Source organism: Phocoena sinus, chromosome 14 (genome assembly GCF_008692025.1).
Source record: "Phocoena sinus isolate mPhoSin1 chromosome 14, mPhoSin1.pri, whole genome shotgun sequence".
NCBI classification, from domain to species: domain Eukaryota; kingdom Metazoa; phylum Chordata; class Mammalia; order Artiodactyla; family Phocoenidae; genus Phocoena; species Phocoena sinus.
The window spans coordinates 61,014,283-61,033,506 of record NC_045776.1 but is presented as its reverse complement, the minus strand read 5'-3'; the positions used below and the strand labels follow the sequence as shown (position 1 = coordinate 61,033,506).

At 46.3% G+C, this 19,224-nt stretch overlaps 1 protein-coding gene across 1 annotated transcript in view; it reads right to left on the bottom strand.

Annotated features, from left to right (window-relative positions):
- The window catches only part of GNAL (G protein subunit alpha L), a 69,716-nt gene that overhangs the window by 15,558 nt on the left and 34,934 nt on the right, over nucleotides 1-19,224 (bottom strand). The window contains exon 5 of the mRNA XM_032654340.1: nucleotides 16,827-16,924. Within this exon, the coding sequence (XP_032510231.1) occupies nucleotides 16,827-16,924 (98 nt within the window). The remainder of the gene's footprint in view (nucleotides 1-16,826; nucleotides 16,925-19,224) is intronic.

Sequence of the window (19,224 nt, the reverse complement as noted above, 5' to 3'; positions counted from 1 at the left end):
TGAGTTGAACTGTGGCTGAGAGGGGCTAGGACGTTACCCTCATCAGCAGCTTAGCCAAGATTACTTTTTTTCCCTAAAGCAGAACTCTTTCTTCACGTGAGACATTCCTAGAAACAGAATATAAAAGACCAATAAAGGGAAGAAATCTGTTTAAAGTGGGGCTTAGAGGGCCCCACCCCCTCCACTGCTCACCCACTGTCCCCACCACCTTTCTTTTGGGTCCCTTGCAGTCAGCAAGCCAATTCCTTGACCATTACCCATGGCCTGTTCCATTAGGTGACAGGGTTTGGAATATAAGTGTGAGAAACCTTGACAGATTATGAAGATAATGACAACTAACATATTAAGTCCTGATGTGCTGGGTTGTTCCGGCCACTTTGCATGAATTGACCCATGTCATCCTCACAAACCCTAGGAGGTAGACGCTGTTAACACCTCCATCCTACGGGCCAGGGAACTGGAGCACAGCATGCTAAGCCACTGGCTGGGTCCACAGCTGCTGAGCGTGAGGAATGGGATTCCAGGGCTGCGGTGGGACAAGTAAGAAACAATGGGGGATGCAGTAAGTTAACATGGGATCCAGTGGAGTTATCATTTCTACTTAAAGGAAGAGGTTGATGCAGCAGGAGTTGTTTTGAGACAGCTGAGGACTGGATTGACTGCGAGGTTAACAGGAGCTAAGGAAGGCTGCTCAGAGAAGTTGACAGCCCCAGAGGCTTGCTGACCAAGGCGGGTCTCCTCTGGCTGCTGGACAGCCTGGACTGCAGACACCAGCTGAGGACTCCAGAGGCCCGGGCAGACTGGACGCCGAGGGGAGGCTGACCTTGTCGTGGGCCCTGCTTCCCAGGCCTGGCCCTCTGTTTTCTTCTCTGACACCTCAGCCACCCCACTGTGCTCAGTATGACCCAGGCTGAAGCTCTCATGGTCACTTTCCGAGAGCCAGCTTCCTTCTGAGCCCAATGTCCCAACGACCTGCTGACCCTGGAGAGCTGGGGGTGCAAGGTCGTTGGCAAGTCCTCCCACTGACTGCTCGGTCCTTCCCCCTAAACCTGTTCCTCCTGCTAAAGGGCATTCCATGCACCCAGCTGTTCAGGTCAGATTCTTAGGGATCATCTGGAACCACCCGCTTCTGAAAGTTCACTGCTTGGCACCAGGTACCAGTCACCCTCGGGGACACACGGAAGCTCAGTGTGTTTCTGCTGAACATATGACTGCAGGCGAAGGACCCGGCACTGGGCACATACCCCCTTGGTGACCATTTCCAGGAGTGCATGACATACACCACTGCACCTATTATATATACAATTTTCCTCTCTATTCATTTAGGAACACAGCCATAATGTGAGACTCCGAGACTCCTCAAACCTTGGGAAATCGCAAAGCCATTGTCCTTCAAATTATATTAACATGATGTCCAGGTTGAAAAATGAAAACAAGAAAGCGTTAGAAGGAAACAGAAAAGTCGGCCCTGAGTGGACTGCCGCGATGCTCCGCACAGGTGCAGCTGGGAAACGCCCGGTCAGTGGTCCTCACGGTGGCAGCACAGCCCGAGTCCCCCTGTCCTGATGGTCACAGGGATTCTCCTGCTCTATGCTGAACACCTTACTGATCTGACGACAGGCTGAAAATGAAACCTCAACACTCTAGGCTCTAAAGACTTCCGGGATTTCCCTTGGTGCAGAGGAAAGCAATCCCTACTGCACCCAGCCGTTCACAGAAGGAGCCTCCACACCCCTTCCCGATCCTCTTTGCAATAATGAACAATCTGATTCAGAAAACAGCAATAGCAGTAATTTCTTTTTTTTTAAGACTCTAAATAAGTTTTGTTAAAACATAACTCCAGATTCTCTTCAGTTTGGTCTTATTTTAGGACGGTTTTGGACTTTCCCAACAAAAGAAGCAATGTGAAAGCAAGAGGGGGAGGCCTGGGTGTGACCCTGACTGGGAGTCAGGGCACCGGGCGCTGGTCCCTTCTGGTAAAGCTGGGTGATTCCTCGTGTGATCCGGCGTAGACCAGCTCACTTCTACGGGCCTCAGTTTCCTCAACTGTAAAACTGGAAAGGGAGAACCTAGGATCTAACAGTCATGTCTTCATCAGGTCCTGGAACCGGGGGAGGCTGCTCAAAACTATTAAATTAAAAAAAAAAATCCCTGAATTCAAATAATTCAGGCAAAGTCTCAAAATAGTGTGTTTTGGCCAAGATGTGAAACAGTGAAGACTCTCATACACTACTGGTGGGAGTGTCAGTAGATATAACCTTTCTTTTTTATCTAATAAAGTTAAAAAGTGCACCCCCATGAGCACCAGTTCTGCTTGCAATGATCCACCCCAGAGAAACGCTTGCATGTGTGCCCCGGGTACAAAACAAGACGTCATGACCTAAACCTGGAAACAATGTAACTGTGAACAGAACAGAGATATGAATTGTAGCAGATTTTTACAATCGAATACTGCATAGCAATGAAAATAAATAGCTATACCCGTACTCAAAGCATGAATACATCCTAAAAACTTAACTGGAGCAAAAGGAACAGACCAAAATGGTATACATGGCATAATCCCATTAAAAAAATCCCTAAAACAATCTGTAGAGATTCGTTTTAAGATTTACTTAGAGAAAAAAATGTACTGTTTAAACTGCTTTTCTCCCAGCAATTTGTGATGGATGTTGCCAGATCTCGTGTGGAACGCGCAGAGAAGATTCAGCAAAAGGGAGAAGGCGGACTGTGTCTATCTTTATGTTACTCCTCCACATACAAAAGTTTGTAGGAAGAAAATCTCCTCCTTTGGTGAGAAAATCTCCTCCTCCTGCCTCAAAGGGACAGATGAACATAAGCAGAGAGTAAGGAACTGTGGTCGGAAAACAAAGACCTGAAATATTTCACGGTCTGGGACATGTGCCTGCATGCCTCTTCCCGTCACTCTTTCCATTCGTCACTGGGAATCTTTATTCTGCTACTTTTTCTTTATTTTTAAGAAAAGCTTATTACCTGCATAGAAACATGTTGCAGTACCTAACAGCTGCCTGGCTGCCTGATGGGAAGTGGGTCATCTTGCGGCCACTGCTCTGGGTCGGAAGGGATTTCAGGACCACATGTCCGGGGCAGGTGGACAGGACTGCTCGCCGGTCCAGCCGGGCTGCAGAGGGGACCACTCTCCAGGAACCTGGAGGCTAACGGTTCTCACATAAGTTTTTTTTCCCTTAAACTTGAACATTCAGCTTACAAGCCGTACGTTAAAAACAGCTACTGTGCACCCTGGGCAGTAAATCTGCGACACATCACAGCCCTGTCTAGGCCTGCTCTGGCAGCTCCTTCTGGGAATAATGGAGACATTAGAAGCAGAGCGTCCTCAGGGCTTGGTGGGGTTGAGTGTCGGGACCCAACCCTGGGCCCTTCATTGCCACTCCTGGTTCCGGTGTGTGCAGCTGATACACCCACATCCTTAATCGGTGCTGTATCTGACCCATCCCGAGACACAGCTTTTAAGTAGCATCCTGTCACAGTTAAATTAAGCTTAAGTGGGTCATGTGATTTAAAATACCCATGGCCACAGAACAAAGGACAGTGCTGACAGCCATGTACTCTGAGAACCACTTAAAGTCCCTCCAGGTCTAGTTTAACCCACACTGTCCACATAAAAGAAGGAGTCCCGGGCCATTAGTGCCCAAGCTCGCAATTTCTTTTGTTCAAGGAGGAGCTGCAATCAAGCTTTTGAGCCACAACATAAAGGTTTTGTTAGTTTAAGCTGATATCTTTAGTTAGGAAGCAAAACAGGATGAGAACTCCACTATAACTTAACTCAATGAATCCTACTAGAAATAACTTAAAACTTCTATTTAAAACGTGAAAAATCCTGTTAAAAAAGCCAGATACTTGTTAACACATCTACATTGCTATAATTACTATGATAGCCTTCAGTTTCTCTGAGACAGTGAACACTTGTGGTCTGAAGGAGGCCAAAGGTAGGTATTTTAAAAAGCAGTGTCAGCTTTAAAATGGTTTTGAACTAAGTCATCAGATATAAGGTATCTGAACTAAAATATACTGGCTATGCTTTCTTATTCTACTATTTGGTGGACTTGGGCCAGACTCTTCCAGCTCACACCTGTTTCCACAAGTACTGCCTGGCTCGAGGCTCGGGATGTACGGCGGGGGTGGGAGGTGGGGACAGGTAAGTAATCCACACACGTGATGCATTTATACTGTTCCACAAAGCAGAGGGGTGCATTTCCCCCGCATTTCTTTTTTTGGAAGGGTCGCCACAATTGGGGCACAGAGGTGCTGGCAGAGCTTCCCTGATAAATCTGCCCAGTGAGGCTAGGTTCTAGCAGATATTTCTATTCCAGGAACCACTAGGCTGCCTTGAGGCATGTTTAACTGTGTCCTAAATATAATAAATCCTAGCCAGGGTTAACATCTGGAAAACAATACTTAACAGTAAACTCTAGCATACTGCAGGAGAGAGAAAATGTATTTTCAGAGCAGTTTAGGGGTTAAAAGAGAGTTCAGAGCTCCCTGAATTTCAGCTTACACAAATGGGGGAAATGCTGCAAATTCTTCAATGTCTTTCACGTGAAATAAAGCAAGGAAATAGCACAGGTGGTGTCCACCGCGTCGTGTGCCTGTCACAGCCCCGGGACGCAGGTCCCACCACCTCCCAGGTCCTGGAGAGGCAGCTGACCGAGGGCAGGCCAGCCTGAGAAGCAGGGGGTCAACTGAGGGCTTCCCGATGCAGACAGCCTTCTGGAGGCCCAGGGCCGCCCTGTCGTCAGAGACCAGATACACCACTGTGTCACACCAGCACACCATGTATCAGAGGAAGAACCGCAGTGAGAAACGGGCCCTCCAATCTGTGCTCACTTCACGCCAAATTTCTTATTTTAGAAGGGATCTGAGATGTCGTTAAACATGGTCAATTGAGGATAATAAAATGTATCCTTTCTTGAAAAAATGATGTAAGTCTTGTCAGTTTTAGAAGAGGATATATTGGGACTTCCCTGGTGGTGCAGTGGTTAAGAATCAGCCTGCCAATGCAGGGGCATGGGTTCGATCCCTGGTCCGGGAAGATCCCACATGCCGTGAAGCAACTAAGCCCATGCACGAGCTACAACTACTGAGCCTGTGTGCCACAACTACTGAAGCCCACACACCTAGAGCCCGTGCTCCGCAGTAAGGAGAAGCCACCGCAATGAGAAGCCCGCACACCACAACGAAGAGTAGCCCCTGCTCGCTGCAACTAGAGAAAGCCTGCGCGCGGCAACGATGACCCAACGCAGCCAAAAATAAAATAAATAAATAAATTTATATATAAAAAAAGAAGAGGATATATTTAGTTACTGCATACATCTTAGCAGAGAGTCACGGCAAAGTGACTTCCTTCTGAGGCCCCGCAGCTGGTATGAGGAATCCTTCATTCCTTCTCCTCAGAAACAATGCCCGGCCCTCAAGGTTCACATCGATGGAGAACAGGATGGGAAACACTGAGTACCAAGCACTTAACTGTGATCACATGGATAAAACTGTTAGCGAGCACATGGGAATTCCATCTGTGCTTAGTAACTTAATATAAGAACAGAATGAAGCTTGTATTTGAAAGGTAGCTTTCTGTTGGTATCATGGAGTCTAATTATTATGTGATCAATGGAATTTGGTGTAAGGAAGAAGGACGGTTTTACTTTCTTCCTTTTTTGAAAGCTTTCTTTGATGCGAAATTACCAAAGGGCAGCTTCCTCACTCCTTGAATCATACTTGAAAGGCTGTAATTACATTTCTTGACAGTGCGAACACATGCTCACTGTTTACTGGAAGGAGGGAAGTCCTTATGTAATGTACTATTTACTAGAGCAGCCCGTTTTCTCTGAGCAGAAGTGAATGCTTCTGCTCGAAAGGAGGCCATGTGAAAACAGGAACCAGCCTTTCATCCTGTCAAGGCTGAACAACATTGTCTGATCAGACCACATTTGTTTCTCCTTTCATCGTACGATGGACATTTGCGTTATTTCCACTTTCTGGCTATTCTGAATAACGCTATGAACAGATATTGTGCCTTTATCTGAGTTTTAGAGAAAGATGAATTCTGTACAAACGAGAATGAACAGTTAAAATGTAAAAGTCCATTCATGTAACAGTTGCTTTCTGAACACCTACTATGTGCTGGGTTTTGTTCCAGGCATGGTGGGGAACAGCCAGCAGTGGCCCACTGACCCATCCATAACGGAGAGTTTAAAATACCTGATTAGATTTACTTATTCATTCAACAAATATTTAATGAGATGTTACTGTGTCGGGCACTGTGTGGAGAAGAACAGCTCAAAATCCTATGGAAATAACTTCTTATAAAATTACCTGCCAGTTTCCATAAAGATACTTTTTAGAGATATCAAAACATCTTTTCAGTATGGGAATCATATTTTGAATCAGTATTTTTGTTTTTCCATTTCTCCTCTTCCCTTTTCTTTCAGCAGCATACCTGTACTGCCAGTTCAAGCACACAGGTGAGACAGAGATCCTTTTATAGGCTCAGAAGCATTCACTTCTGTGGAGCAATCGTTCACCACTTTTGAACGGAGTCTCTCTTTTTGCTTTTTCCTTGGTATTAAATAGAAATGCCCTGAAATTAGGCAGATTCAAATGGTCAGCAGTCTCCATATTAATTTTACTGTGGTATCCAAATTAATCTAACAAGCCAGTTGCAACAGGGGGTCTCAAAGTGCATTTAAAGCACACAATTCAGTGGTTTTCTTCATACTTCCAGACTTGTGCAACCAGCTCCACGATCACTTTTAGAATTTGCATTGCTCCAAAAGGGCAGCCGGTACCCATCAAGCAGGTCCTCTCCTCATCTGCCCCATCAACTCCCCTCAGCCCTATGCAATCCTAACCTACTTCCTGTCTCTACAGAAATACTTATTCTAGGTATTTCATATAAATGGAATCACACAGTATGTGGCCTTTTGTGTTTGGCTTCTTTGACTTATCACATCTTCAGAGCTCATCCATGTTGTACTGTGTGTGTCAGTGCTTCATTCCTTTTTACAGCTAAATAATATTCCATTGCATAGACAGACCACAATTTGTTTATCCATTCATCAGTTGATTTGGATTGTTTCTTTTTTTTGGCTGCGCTGCGTGACATGCGGGATCTTAGTTCCCTCAACAGGGATCGAACCTGTGGCCCCTGCATTGGGAGCACAGAGTCTTAACCACTGGACCACCAGGGAAGTCCCTGTCTTAAAGTTTTGGTATAGATGTATGTTTTCAATTCTCTTGGATGTATACCTAGGAATTGCTGGGTCATACGGTAACTCTGTGTTTAACTTTTTGTGGAACTGCCAGACTGTTTTCCAAAGCGGCTGCACTATTTTACATCTCTACCAGCAAAAATATGAAGGTTCCAGTTTCCCCACATCCTCGCCACATTAGTTTTCATCTGACTCTTTGATTCTAGCCATCCTAGTGGGTGTACAGTGGTGTCTCATTATGGTTTCAATTTGCATTTCCCTGAGAGCCAATGATGTTGACCACATTTTCACAGCTTACCGGCCACTTATATATCTTATTGGGGAAATGTTTCTTCTGATCCTTTGCTCATTTTAAAATTGGGTTATTTATCTTTTTAAAAAAATTAATTAATTAATTTATTTTTGGCTGCATTGGGTCTTCATTGCTGTGTGTGGGCTTTCTCTAGTTGCGGTGTGCAGGGGCTACTCGTCATTGTGGTGTGCGGGCTTCTCATTGAGGTGGCTTCTCTTGTTGCAGAGCATGGGCTCTAGGAGCACGGGCTTCAGTAGTTGTGGCATGTGGGCTCAGTAGTTGTGGCTCATGGGCTCTAGAGCACAGGCTCAGTAGTTGTGGCGCATGGGCTTAGCTGCTCCGTGGCATGTGGGATCTTCCTGGACCAGGGCTCGAACCTGTGTCCCCTACATTGGCAGGTGGATTCTTAACCACTGTGTCACCAGGGAAGCCCTATTTATCTTTCTGTTATTGAGTTGTAAGAGTTCTTTATATATTCTGGATACAAATAACTTATCAGATACGTAGTTTACAAATATTTTCCCTTTTCGGTGAATTATCCTTTAAATTTCTTGAACTATGAGGACCTCTATAAAAAAACCCCAACTATCCTGGTTTTCATTTGCAAACTATGTTTGATACACGAATGTGATAAAAATGAACAGTTAAGGAGAGTGACTTCAGAATCTGAGAAAATGGGTGTCCCTGTGAAAATCCACTTATTTATAAGCTAGGATCCACCCTCATCATCTTTAAAATTTATTCTGTGGCAGCACCCGGCATGCATTTCATGCTCACATAATGTTTGTTAAACTTTTAAACCATGATAGTCTCTCACAATCTTTAGGTTTAAAATGTGAAATCCTGGCTAAATCAAGTAACAGCCTGGTAGTTCTATGTAGTCGTGGGCAGTTCTGTTTCCTCCTCTGTAGAATGGAGATAATAAACTCTCTGGGTTTGTGTGAGGATGGATATGTTAACTCATATGATGTGCACGGTGAGTTTCTATAACAATGGGCTACTCTGCAGCTACACTTGGAAGCTGAGAATTACAGGACACGTCTCTTAACATTCCTTGGCAGCTGCACATCTTATTAATAGTTAGTAGTATGAGTGGTTTTCAGCCTGAGTTCCCTGGGCTCTTTGCAAGTGTTTCACATAATTCAACAAACACTTAAAAGAATGGTAGTAAAACCCTTCCACATCAAATGTCTTATGTGCCACATTATATACTTCATGGGGTACTACCAATGCATTACTCTGTGCTGCTATGTTATTTTTCTGTAGACTTCTGATCACATCTATTCTTATGTATATTTTTCTTCCCCCTACATTTTATTATGAAAAATTTCAAACACACAGCAAACTTGAAATAATTTTATAGTGAATACTTGAATACCCACCACCTAGATTCTGCCATGACCATTTTTACTGTACTTTATTTTTTATTTATTTATTTTATTTATTTTTGGCTGCGTTGGGTCTTTGTTGCTGTGCCCGGGCTCCGGATGCGCAGGCTCAGCGGCCATGGCTCACGGGCCCAGCCGCTCCGCGGCATGTGGGATCTTCCCGGACCGGGGCACGAACCCGTGTCCCCTGCATTGGCAGGTGGACTCTCAACCACTGAGCCACCAGGGAAGACCAGGGGCTACTCTTCGTTGCCGTGTGCGGGCTTCTCTTTGCGGTGGCTTCTCTTGTTGAGCAGCACGGGCTCTAGGCTCGTGGGCTCTAGAGCTCAGGCTCAGTAGTTGTGGCGCAGGGGCTTAGTTGCTCCGTGGCATGTGGGATCTTCCTGGACCAAGGCTTGAACCCGTGTCCCCTGCATTGGTAGGCAGATTCTTAACCACTTCCCTGCCACTAGGGAATCCCTTTACTGTACTTTTAAAAGTCACACATCTACCCCATTTATCCATCTTATTTTTGATAATTTCAACAAAATCGCAAACACCAGAATGCCTCTTCCTACATGATTCAGCACCCAGGTCACTAGCTAAAATCAATGTTTGTTCACAGTTCACGCTTTTGATGGAAATTTTGATCCATAGAAACCCAAACTGTGAGTGTACGTTTGCTGAGTTTTGACAAGTGCGTACACCTGTGTAATGCTAACTCTTATCAAGACGTTATGCACATGTTTTTAGATGTGCGGTTGTTTGGGAGAAAGGACATCTACTGCTTAGATGACCAGCCCCGTCCAGCTGCAGGACCTCGAGGTGAGGACAGGGCACCTGCTTCTTCAGATGTCACTGAAGCTCGGGCTCACGTGAGGGTCAGAGTCCCGTCATCACAGCTGGAAATGTGACACATTAAAACATTTAAGCATCTATCTGACTTTACATTTACCTTAAGGAATGGGAGGAGTGGTTAGGGGCTGCTAGGAATTCCAGTTGGTGGGAAATTTCTTGCATTTCTCCTTTCCACATTCCTGCATAATTAACTTAAATGTTTCTTGTGATTGATTATAAGGCCAACTCGAAAAAAACCCATTTCTGCTACCATTTGCAGCTACTCAACCACATAAACCAGAATATTTCCGCACACCCCTCCCCCCGCAGGAGACCCTGGACGCTGAGCCCAGAGGAGACCAGCCGCCATCCATACCCACACTACACAGGTCATATAGTAAGTTAAGTGTTACCAGTGTGAACACTGAAAATTTCACTCTACTCAAGTACCACTTTGGTTTGGTATTTGATGCATTTCATTCTGCTGCTACAAATTCTGGACACTAGCCCTAATTTTTAACCTGGGCCCCGTGGAGACTGGGGTTTCCTGGCATCAACTGAGGGGCCACAAAGGCTCTGGGGGGGGCTCTAAGGGCGACACATCCTGCTCCTCAGCCCTGTGGAGCCCTCGGCATGCTGGCACCCCACGTGGGATACTGTTTGACAAAGGGTCTAGCTCTAAGCAACACGAGGAAAAATAGCTGGAAGGCAGCGAAAAGTGTGTGTGTGTGTGTGTGTGTGTGTCTGTGTGTGTGCCCGCGCTTAACACTATCTGGTTCGATGGCCCTATGTCCACAGCCTTCAGAATGAATCTGACAATACACAGTGAACAGGAAACTCCTTCCACCTGCTGGAAGGGGCGAGGACGTGGGGTCCTGCCGCCTTTACAGGAAGTCTGAGGACCCAGAGACAAGGAACGGGAATCCCCCAGGATTCCCCGCTCAGGGGAGTAGTTTTTCTGAAAGGTTTAAAAAGATCCATGTATACAGTGTGAAATCACGGAAAAAAAAGGTAGTCTCTGTTCCTGGTTCCTGACACAGGGCTCCTGAAACCCGTGAAATTTCCTAAGTGAGAGGAGCATCTTTTGTTCTAATGGGGTGACTCTGGGTGGGCTCCTGGTTGAGGGCTGGTCACCAGAAAGACCAACCTGTGATTAGAAGCTGGGAATTTTCAGCCCCACCTGCATCCTCCAGGAAGGGAGGAGGGGCTGCAGACTGAGTTAATGATGTATCATGCCCCCATGGGGAAGCCTCCACAGCAAACCCAGCAGCATGGGGCCTGGAGAGCTCCCCTGCTGTGGACACCCACGTGCTGGGAGGGGGGACCCCCAACTCCACAGAACAGAAGCTCCTACCCTCAGGACCCTCCTAGGCCTTGCCCTGGGGACCCCTTCATCTGGATGTTCACCTGTGTCCTTTATCATATCCTTTAATAAACTGGTAAACGTTAAGTAGGCATTTCCCTGAATTCTGTGAGCTGTTCTAAGCAGAAAACTGAATCCAAGGTGGAGGAGGACACGGGCACCTCCGATCTGCAGTCAACTGGGACAGACGTGGGGGGTCCCCTGGGGACCTCGTCATGATTGGCACCTGAAGTGGGGTGTCTCGTGGCCTGAGCCCTTACCCTGTGGGGCCTGAGGATCTCCTGGGAAGGGAGTGTCAGAACTGAGTTAAACGGTGGGACGCCTGGCTGGTGTAACACATCTGGTGTCAGAGTGTGGTGAGTGTGGTCACAGTGGGAGCAAAGAGGACCCACGAGGAAAGTGCAGGTTCCCACCCTCAGGACCCTCTCAGAAGCTGCTTCTCGGGGTGAAGCTTCCAAAGAGGGCAGAGGGGAACCAGGCTGACTCACTTATACTGAGATATTTGCATGTAATTTATTCTTCATACTTAGAAACATTACTGCCCATAAACAGGGGCACTTCCAATGCTACAGATCTAGAAAATGAATCTGAAAATAAACTTGGCTGAAATGAAGGTCAAATCCAGGGTTCAGAAGCACTCAGATAATTGACTGGATATTTAGTGAGTTAACACTATATAGTAAGATGCATATTTAAAATTATAGTTTATTTTACAATGACCTAAAAATCTACTCTGAAGTTGAAACTTCATTTTTGTGAATAATTTCCAGATTGTCCTGAAAGCTCACATTCAAGGACTTGCAAGCCCTGAGATCCAGGCTGGTGTGGAGGGGACAAATGGGGCCCCCATGGGCTCCTGCCGGGCGGCAAAGGGCACACGTGGGAAATCACTACACCTTTCTCACTGCTCTTTTCTTTTGAGGGGGATATTCTCTCCTTTCCAGAGTGTTCTAAAACCAATTATGTAAATGGATGTATACGAAAGGTGAGTATCATGTAAACACGTGTGCAAAGCGTGAGAACCTACATACACTCCAAGCTGTAGAGTTTCAAGTTAGATTAAGCAGAGTATGATTTTATAAACCTGTTCTAAAGATCCAATTTTCCAGGGGCTTCCCTGGTGGCTCAGTGGTTAAGAATCCCTGCCTGCTAATGCAGGGGACACGGGTTTGAGTCCTGGTCCGGGTATATCACATGCTGCGGAGCAACCAAGCCCACGAGCCACAACTACTGAGCCCATGAGCCACAACTACTGAGCCCATGAGCCACAACTACTGAGCCGGTGAGCCACAACTACTGAGCCCACGTGCCATAGCTACTGAAGCCCAAGCGCCCTAGAGCCCGTGCTCCGCAACAAAGAGAAGCCACCGCAATGAGAAGTCTGCGCACTGCAACAAAGAGTAGCCCCTGCTCTCCCCAACTAGAGAAAGCCTGCATGCAGCAACCCAGAACCCAATGCAGCCAAAAATAAATAAAAATCCTATTTTCCCTGATTTCCTTTCTCCCAAAATAGCTGTTTCTATGGCTACATAATCACATATTATTAGCACTTAGAGGAAACGCATTTTGGGGGATAATGCAGGAGAGATTGTTTTTAATTTTCACAGTGGGAATTGGGGACCTCTGTATGAAATATAATCTCTGCTAATTTGCTCAGCTTGCTCGATGCTGCAAAGACACTCAAATGTATAACCCTTGAAGCTCATAATAATGATTGTTGCCACGCTCCTCCAGCCAGGCTGGTCCTGGTGTTGGATGGTGCAGTGCCCACCCCGCCTGCTGCAGCCCTGCTTGGGGATGCAGAGGTGGCCGATGGCCGGGGTGACAGGGACAAAGCTGCCCGGCTGGAGCAAACCCGTCTGCCCTGTTTCCTCTGGGCCCTGGTCTGAGGGTTATGGGATGGCCCCACGGGTCAACAGACAGGGACAGAGAAGTTGTGATGCCTCGGGCTTCAGTGGCTCTGAGAGACTCAGAACAAATCCCCCCTTTCCTGAAGGAGTCTTAGCAAGTGTCCGCACCTTGCATGCCAGGTAGCACACACAGACCTGAGCAGACTTTCTCATTTTTATATGAAAGGTGATTTATAACTTGGGAGCTCCACATGCGCCCGTGTGTCACGGCCTGGAGAGGGGGCGGCGGGTACGAAGAAGCAGCCCTTAAAATACTTGCTTAGACTTGAATCTGTTGTTGGGAAGAGGACCGAGAAGAGGCAGGATTTCTGCTCTCACGAGTCCTCACCAAGACTGACTGGTGGTGCCATTGCTTGTCCTGCCCTGGACCCTTCCCTCCCCCGTAATATTTCTTTTTTTAAATTGAGATATAATTCACATAACATAAACCTCACCATTTTGAAGTACACAATTTAGCGGGTTTTACTATATTTAGAACCATCACTACGATTCAGTTCCAGAACATTCTCAGTATCCCCCAAAGAAACCCCGTACCCTTTAACAGTCACTCTCAATGTCCCCCTCCCCCAGCCCCTGGCAACCACTAATCTACTTTCTGTCTCTATGAATTTGCCTGTTCTGGGCATTTCATACAACTGGACTCATTCGATATGTGGCCTTTACGTCTGGCTTCTTTCACTGAGCCTCACGTTTTCAAGGTTCATCCATGTTGTACCATGTGTTGGTGCTTCGTTCCCTTTTATGGCTAAGTAAGATCCCATCGTGTGGCCAGACCACGTCTGCTCATCCAGTTATCCTTTCATGGACATTTGCGTTGTTTGCACTTTTTGGCTGTTGTGGATAATGCTGCTGTGAACATCATTATGTGGATGTATGTTTTTAATTCTCTTGGGTGTATACCCAGGGGAGAAACTGCCGGGTCCCTCTGTGTTTAAGCTTTTGAGTTACCATGGTGAGACCATCCTTGGATTCTTCACTGGCAGCTCAGCCCCCCTGGGAAGCGCCTCTTCGCCCAGATATTCCCGTGGTTTCTGCCGTGGAAGAAATGACTTCAACGGGGCTTAGAATGAATCCCTTCTTAATTAGCACTTGGGCTCAAAACACAAGACTGCTGAGCAGGTAACATAGTGACTTAGAGTCACACCGAGATGTCGGCAGATTTTTTCTCAGAGGATTCAGAAGAGAGAGGAAAAGAAGACCTGTCAGAACCCTGGACTCTGCCAGGGCAAAGCTCAGTGCCCCATCGGCCCTGCGCTGAGCCCCGGGCTCCCGATCTGCCCATTCACTTATTTCCAATAGCCCTGATTTCATGCAAGAACTCCCACTAAGGAGTCAGGTCTTTGAGGAGGAACAACACGCATTCCCCAAGGAACTGGAACTCCGGGGCGCTGGGCAAGCCGGCATGAGCGTCCTGGTCCCAGGACATCCCCGGTTGGACGTTGAAATGTCCTTTCTGTCCTTTATTTCATGAGCAAAGGTGATGGGAGGTGGAAGCAGCTACGTTCCTTCAACATCTTATTTGGCAACAGAAAAACATCTGTCTCCATGTGTCGGTCTAACAAGAGTTACTGAAATATTACTTGTTTTTGAAATGTCTCACCCCTAACCTCAACATCTGAGTGCAGAGGAAAAACAAGATTGTTATTAAGAGACAAAGGTTGCTGACCTAACCTGATTCCCATGTATATTAAAATGGATTAAAAAAGCAAACTTGGACGTTATGATTGACCCAGATAGTGAGGTTTAGGGGGGAACGGCTTTCTGTGACTCTGCAGAGCCCAGAGTGAAGACCGCAGGAACCTTGGTGTTTTATTTTTGACGAGCCTGGGGTCTTGACCTCGTGCCTGAGTCTCACTCTCTGTAATTTGAAAGTACAGAAAGAAATAGCAGAGCTTGGCGGGGGCTCCCCGCCCCCCTCCCCCCCCAGGTGGGAACCCTGATCTCAGTGGCCTCAGGACCGAGGTTCCCACGTTGGAGACACAGCAGCAAGAGCTCAGGAGGGCTCACGTGTGCCAGGTGCCACTCTGGGGTTTCGGGTCTCTATTTAACCCTACAACAACTGTACAGGAATACAGCCCATAATTTTATCCCCATGGAAGTAACCTGCCCAAACTCTCTGCTCTCGGCAGCAGAGCAAAGATCTGGATCCTGACTGCCTGTTGTCAAAGCTCATGTTGCTTCTTTTTGTCAAATTTACTTTGCATATTCTATTTTAAAGTAAACCATTAATTCTATTGCTATGGTGATGCGTTGTCTCTTTTTATAAGAAAGAGAAACTCCTAATGCGACATTGAAGGGCGCTCTGGTCCAGAGGCGACTTCGCTCAAGAAATACTGGGAACCACGATCAGACACATTCCCCCAGAACCTCAAACGCAAACCTATATGAATGTTAATGTTATCTCCAGCTGTGCTAGAAATTCCCTCTGGCATCACAGCTAGACTTCCCCAGACCAGAGCTTGATGGCATCCTGTCCTCCATAAATGACATCTCCTGGGTCCCTGTCCCAATAACGGCCCCGTGGTCATCCTCATTGACCCCCCCCCCCTTTCCTCCACCTCCCTTGTTCGATCCAGTGTCTGGCTCTGTCCCTGAGGCGCCAGGCTCACCTCCACGGCCACCACCTGCCTGTGTGCACCCACGGGTCTCTGCCGCCTCCGTTTCACCCTCCACGCAGCACCAGAGAGACCTGACAGCCTCACTCTTCCAGCCGATGGCCGCTCGCTGCGTCCGGAGGAAAATCCACGTTCCCTGGCCTGGGAGGGTGTGGCCCCTCGACCCCTCTCGCCTGTCCACGGCCACCTCCATCACCGCTGGGTGCCCACAATGCTTCCTGTCAGTGCTGGGGACACGCCCGCATCCCCTCCTGGGCCCTGCCCACCCTGCTCAGCACCCCTCGCCAGTGACAGGTGATGGAGCCTGAGCTGCCCAGGGTGAGGAGAGCCCGGGGGCGGCCACACCTCCCTGTCCTTAAAGTCAGTATTCACAGTGTAGTTCTAAATAGTGTAGATTTGGTCCCAAATACTGTGAATTCCCAGGTTTTACGCTTCTGGAACCTTTTCCACAAGTATGGATTTTTAGAGTTTACAGACTTGAAATGTAAAAAAGCTTATTTCTTGCTGCCCAAAGAGCTATCTATTTAAAGACAAACTTTAAATACAGTTTTTGTTATCAAACGAGCAAACACAGCTAAAACTCATTGATTAACCTTCTTCTGGGGTCCATTATGCTGTAATAGTTATAGACTGAATCTAAAATAGCGAAAGATAGGAATTGGGAAAATGAGAATTTCAGGGAAAAACAATGAACCAGCCTTGGCACCAGAGTCCTTTGCTTATTTCTCCTCATACATTTTTTCATCATATATTTACTTATTATTTTAATTACCATCTACTCTTGAGGTTCTAGTCTACTTCAAATGTGTGTACGATGATCTCATTACATTAAGTAAGAGCTTCGGCTTGACGGCGGATGTGGATTATTTAAATTTTAATTTGGGGGCCCTGGCTTCAAAATTAAAATATAGTAATGAATAACTAAGTATGTTAGAATTTATGAACATGCCTATAACTCTATAGAAGGCAAAAAATGACTAGAACTGAATACAAAGATCGAGGTAAAATGAATACAACTGCTTCTGGTTCTTCCCTGAAACACTGCCTCCTGCTGGATTTTCAGTTATGCATCTACTAAACTCGTCTTATGTTAAAAGCTGGTTTCTGCAATGAGTCGTTAATTATTTGTTCCTTGTACTTAAGGAAGTTCAGAGATTCTGGGAGGGCAGCACGGATTGGTCCTCGCGGACAGACTCACTATTGGGCGCAGTCGATGAGCTGGTACTCGTTGGACCTCTCGAAGCAGGCCTTCACACCTTCGTCATCCCAGAGCTTCTTCACGTGATCGAAGAATTCCTGAAGTTTGAAAAAGTTACAGATAAGAAAACCCATGTGTTACCTTCTTCTGAAAGTTAAAAGTAAAAAGAAAATGCCAAAAACATTTGCAGGGAGTGCATAAATTGTTTTCTTCGTGCAGGTTGACTCCACACATGGGGTGGAAGGCCCAGATCTCACCACTCAATCTACTGCTCAAACATTCTTATTGTTCCAGAAAGTTCCTCAAAGTGGAAATGACAAGTCAAAAATTAATGACATTCACCAACTATCAATACAACGAAGAATTTAAAGTTCTTAGGACACAACGACCTGACTAGCAGAATGGCCATCTCAGCTGTGAAAAAACATGCTTATTACAATGGCAAGTTCTGTTTTAGCTGCTTCTTTTAAATTTTCTAGGTGAGCCACGATTGTGAATAGACATGGTTGAGCAGACGGGTTAAATTCAGCCCCAAAGCATTAGGTACATAAGAAAGAAACTTTTAAAATTACACCCTTTGGGGATAGTGATTTACTGTTTTTGACCTTTTTAGAAACTCTGAGTTAAGTGTGAACTGGGATTTTTGGTTCACACACAGTGCGCAGGCCCATCCCTTACGGCACCAGCAGCCTCTGAAATAGCAGCCTGTCTACCTCAGTAAAGGTGGCTCTATGAATCCGTATTTCCAAAATTATCCAAATTAAATGAACAGTGCTATGGAAGCAGATGACTATACACATATATTTTAAATATAAAATAAGTTACATAAATTTTCACAAAACTCTTTGTTAGAATATTTATATCCCTTCCCAAACCAAGGAAGCACCGATTTCCATCTCTGCTCTGCAGGAGAGGGCCTGGGGTGACCCCGCCAGGAAGCAGTCGAGGCTGCTCTCCCTAAGAATCAGTGCAGATTCTTTGCAGGAAAAAACAAGACCTGAGTTGGTTCACGATTCCATACAAGGGTGGATCCAAGTATTGAGGGGCCTGATGCTTATACAACTTGTGGACACTCTTTGAAAAAAAGGAACACAGAATTATGAGTACAAATCAGGTACAAGACCTGGAAGGGGGAGCAGGGGGCCCTGAGTGCAGCTTCACCAGGCTCTAGTCCATCCCAGCCTGACTCCCAGTGTCGGGAACAGCTTTTAAGCTTGTGCTGCACGTCTCTGTATCTATAGTGTCTGCCTGTCTGTCCTCATCAACAACAAACCCAAACTGCCCACAGGTGACAGGAAGGGACAGTCTCCATGCCAAGGAGAGGAGCTGGACCCTCAGCGTTTATTCTGTCTCCCTGGATTGACGCTTCCTTCCGGAATCTTCCAGGACCGCTCCCATCACTCCATTGAAGGAGTCTGTGGGCTTCCTTGAAAAATTTCCTTCAGAGAGTCAAATGAGGAGACACACACACACACACACGCACACACACACACACGCACCCCAGGTCTAAAGAGAAATGCTCTATTGTGCTATTATCCGGATGGTCCAGGAGGGCAGTTATACCCCTGTTGCGGTGATATTGGGATTTGAGCCCCACTTTCCCCCTACTGCAAACCCCTGTGCAGTGGTCCTGGAAGAAAGTTCCTTACTGTCTTTAACAAGTGTCAGAATCATTTTTTCTTCAATAGTCTGAGCAGAAGCCTTTGAGACAGAGTCACAGAGGGGTGCTTGACCCAAAAAACAAAATGCACAGTTCCTGGGGACATGCCGACAGCAGAGTGAAATGGGAACCGTGAGTGCCGGGATCTTAGAGCAGGCGCCGTGGACAACACGGAGGAGACAGAACAGGCTCGATCTGCTGCTTTGTCTTCCTTGTTGGGAAACAAGATGCGGGGTTAGACCAGGGCTAGGTCCCCAGGACTCCCTACGTTTACTCTTTAAGGAGTTCTCAGATCTTCGTGGAAAATTCCAGGGCTGCTGCTGCTGTGGCCCCTTCACCTTTTTATCAGGGAAAATGTCAAACTTACACAAGGAGAGAGAACGCCCCCTGGGCACTCACTACCCACAGGCAGATTCCACACTCAAGTGGCTGTTCTCTTTTATCTGTATCTCAGCCCTTTTCTCCACCTTTATTATTTAATAGCAGTTCTCTCACACCATATTATTTTATTTCAACATTATTTCTAAAAGATAGATCTTTAGAAGTCATAGCCACAATACCACAATCTCAAATAAAAATACATAAACCAGTAAAGAAGTGATTCTGTAAAATCATTAACCCCTGCAGCTTCTGTAGCTGTGCTCACACATTTGTCCAGAGCCTGGCTAGAATTCTCGTACATTTGTTAAAACAACTGGGAAATAAATATGAGCAATAATTTTAGTATGCCTCTGTTAG